The sequence below is a fragment of the Trypanosoma theileri genome, assembly GCF_002087225.1.
Source record: "Trypanosoma theileri isolate Edinburgh chromosome Unknown TM35_Tth_10_V1, whole genome shotgun sequence".
NCBI lineage: Eukaryota > Euglenozoa > Kinetoplastea > Trypanosomatida > Trypanosomatidae > Trypanosoma > Trypanosoma theileri.
Window position 1 is genome coordinate 618,206 of NW_021639852.1, and position 3,688 is coordinate 621,893.

Consider the following 3,688-nt stretch of genomic DNA (forward strand, 5'->3'; position numbering starts at 1 on the left):
TTCCTCCTGAACTCACAAACAACAAGAAGGGTGATGCAGACAGCAGCAGCAGTATCAGCAGTTCTGTGTGGGTGCGTGTGCCACTACTGATTGTGGTTACACTGGCCTGTATTCTTGTCTGCCGATTGTAATGGTGGTGGTGTGGTGTGACTCAGGTCATCCTTTGTTTTCTTCCTTTTTTGCATGCAACCCTACAGTCTAACTAATTTTCCACCTGTTGGTATTATCTTTTTTGTGTTTCTTAATGTTATTGTGTTTTATGTGTGTTTTTGCTGTCTCTGTGTTTATCCTATAATAATTATTATTATTGCTACTCCATTGTGTGTGTGTGTGTTCTCGGAGACTCTCTCTATGTGTGTGCCTGGGCTTGCACTGTGATGATGATAAACTGCTTTTTTGCAGTGGGAAAAAGAAAAGGAAATAATAGTAACAGATGAATTTATATTTATAATTGCTTATATACACACATATATAGACTTACACCCATAGTTGGTGTATATTTCTGTGTTTAGTGGGTAAATTGGGCTAATGGTTAATATCTGTTTGTTTGCTTCTGGTTTGCGTGGGTCGTTTTGTGGGTTTGGTCCCTCTTTCTTATTGTAGCCTGCTTAGTACAGAACGAAAGCATAATAACAGTGGTACATACATATATTTATTGTTACAAATGATCCTTTAAGTATATCCCTAGTTCTCTGAATTCTTTGTTTGATGATGCCGTTGGTTTTTTGTTACTGGATTTCTCAGACATATGGTGTGATGTTCCTATTTATTGGACTCTTTATTTTTTTTTGGTGTTAATGTTTTTTGTGTGTGATGCGTTTTGTTGTGTTGCCATCCTCTATGCGTCTCTGTTTGATCGGTTTTTTTTGTTTTGTTTTATTTCTTCTTTTTTATTTCTAATGGTTTGGATGTAGAAAGCAAGGAGAATAACTTTTATTGAAATGCTTCTTCGCTGTTTGTTGTGTGTGTCAGCTTTGCTTTTAAGTATTGCTTCTGTTTGTGGGACGGCTGAGGTTGTTCTTCATTCCACCGAGTCTTCTCTTGATGAATGTACTACCAGTAATGTTGATAGAGCTGCTTGTCATCCTCCTTCTGGTGTTGTTACTTCTGAGAGAGATCAATGTGTTCCCACAGAAGATAATCTTAAATGCAAGACTACTACCAAAGACAAAAAAGGGAAGCATCAGCCTTCTGATGAACTTGAGACAGAGAAGGTTGCATTGAAGGATGAAGATCGGGCTCAAGGGCTAGGTAGAGAAAACAGAGATCTTGAATTGACTAGGCAATCATTAGAAGGTGATCATATGGATTCGAGAGCGAGAGTTTCAAGTGCTGCAGAAGATCATACTTTTAATCAACTAAATACACAACACAATGACAGCCAGGTTGGAGGACAACTGTCGCCTACTGCTGCAGAATTATCTCACAGACCCAACCTTGACAGTGCTGTTGTACAGGTTCCGGGTTCCAAACCTAAAGGAGCTCAAAATACGGGGAAGGATGTAACTAAAGACACTAGTGAAACTCTGAGGACAACAGAACAAAATGCAAAACTTACTGAAGAGGAAAATGAAAAACAGGAAAATATGGAAAATAAGGCAGATCAATCTACCGATGTATCATCTGAAGAGGCCTCTGATGATTTACAAAGACCTAATGCGCAGGAACAGGCAAAGCCTCCATTGGTCCCACAAGAAGCCCAGCGGAATGATCACAATTCTCAAGGAAACACTGCTAATGGTGGAACTAACTCTACCCAAGAAGGTACAGTCCAAGAATCTTCATCATCTCCAGAAACTCCGGAGAAACCCTCACTAGAGGAAAGTGAAGGGACAAAAGCAGCCGAGACCACAAATGCTAAGAATGGCAGTACACCTGAAGGAATTGAATCAACAGGAAATACAGGTGACATGGTAAATACAGACACCACCACAACAACAACACTTCCTCCTGAACTCACAAACAACAAGAAGGGTGATGCAGACAGCAGCAGCAGTATCAGCAGTTCTGTGTGGGTGCGTGTACCACTACTGATTGTGGTTACACTGGCCTGTATTCTTGTGTGCTGATTGTAATGGTGGTGGTGGTGGTGTGACTCAGGTCATCCTTTGTTTTCTTTTCTTTTTTTACTTCCATACATCCACCCTACAGTCTAACTAATCTTTCTACCTGTTGGGATTATCTCTTCTTTTTTTTGTTTCTTAATGTTAATGTGTGTTTTGTGTGTTTTTGCTCTCTTTGTTTATCCTATAATTATTATTATTGCTACTCCATTGTGTGTGTGTGTGTTATTGGAGACTCTCTCTGTGTGTGCCTGGGCTTGCACTGTGATGATGAACTGCTTTTTGCAGTGAAAAGGAAGAGAAATATTAATAATAACAGATGAATTTATATTTATAATTGCGTATATATACACATATATAGAATTACAGCCATAGTTGGTGTATATTTCTGTGTTTACTGTGTGAATTGGGCTAATTGTTAATCTGTGTTTGTTTGCTGTTGATTTGGCGGGTCATTGTGTTTTTTCTCCTGCGGCAGTGATGCTGATGAGTGCTTGGAAAAATAAGGTTGTAAATGAGAAATATAGTATTAATTGAATATTAACACACACATACTCACATTTGTGTTTGATTTGGTGTTTTGTGCTCTTAATTTCTGTTTTTTTTTTGCTTGGGTGTATGTGTTGTTACTTTATTCTTTTTTTATGTTTTTAGTATATTTTGACTGCTTGTTTTTGTTTTGCTCTTTTCTTTTATTTATTCTTAGTGTGGGACTATTTTTTGTTGTTCTTTCTTTGTTTCTGCTTTTTCCAGTTAATTCGTCCAAATCAAGAAAAAATATTTTCTGTGATGGTGCTTCGTCCTTTGTTTTCCATGGTTTTGCTGCTAAGCATTGCATGTGTGGGGGTGGCTATTGGAGAGACTTCTGGCCCTGTGGTAGGTACTCACCATTCTTCGGGGCATAATGGTGAAACAGGCCCTCAAGGTCCCCCTGGTCCTCCTGCTGCGCTTCCTCGTTCTCCTGGTCCTTGTCCTAATGCTGCTGATGGTGCTAGTAGTGCTCGTTGTCCTTCTGACAGTGCTACGCCTTCTTGTCTTCCCACCACTGGTTCTGCTGGTACTATAACTGAATGCACTCCAACTTCACCAAAGGAACCAGCTCCAACTTCACCAAAAGAACCAGCTCGCATGGGAGACGTTGATGAAGCTTCTGCTAGTGAACGTCCTGTTTCTGATACTGATGCACGAAATAAAGATAATACTGAAGCCGCTCCAACTCTTGCGAAAGACAAACAAGAAGATCTGGATATTAAAGCTGAAAAACGGCCTGATGCTGTTCCTTCTCTTGCTACTTCTCTACCTGCTGCTAAACCTGATACGTCTACTGCTGAAGGGGATGGTGATGTGAATGCAACTAACGGTCAACCTGAAAGCAACAGCAACACTGCAGAAGGAAATGTCACCCCAGAAACCTCTTCTCCCAACAGTTCAAACACAGTGAGTACCATTAATTCTGATACTGCGAATACTGAAAATGGGACTTCGCCTGCAGAGAATGAATCAACAAGTACCCAAGAAGGTGTTGCAGATAATACAGATTCCACCACCACCACCACAACAACACCAACACTTCCCCCTGAGACTGCAAACAACAAGAAGGGTGATGCAGACAGCAGCAGCAGTAT

General features: G+C 40.2%; 2 protein-coding genes across 2 annotated transcripts; both read left to right on the top strand.

The window, feature by feature from the left end:
• Positions 1-941: 941 nt before the first annotated feature.
• Positions 942-2,069, top strand: TM35_000103160 (uncharacterized protein; the record flags this gene model as incomplete). Its single annotated transcript, XM_029024807.1, has 1 exon — positions 942-2,069. The coding sequence occupies one exon, from the start codon at positions 942-944 to the stop codon at positions 2,067-2,069; it is 1,128 nt and encodes a 375-aa protein (XP_028884114.1).
• An 807-nt stretch (positions 2,070-2,876) lies between these two features.
• TM35_000103170 (uncharacterized protein) lies at positions 2,877-3,686 on the top strand (the record flags this gene model as incomplete). The annotated part of the gene is made up of 1 exon (XM_029024808.1): positions 2,877-3,686. A coding segment is annotated over one exon (810 nt), but the record flags the coding sequence as incomplete, so codon positions are not given.
• Between the last annotated feature and the right edge of the window lie 2 nt (positions 3,687-3,688).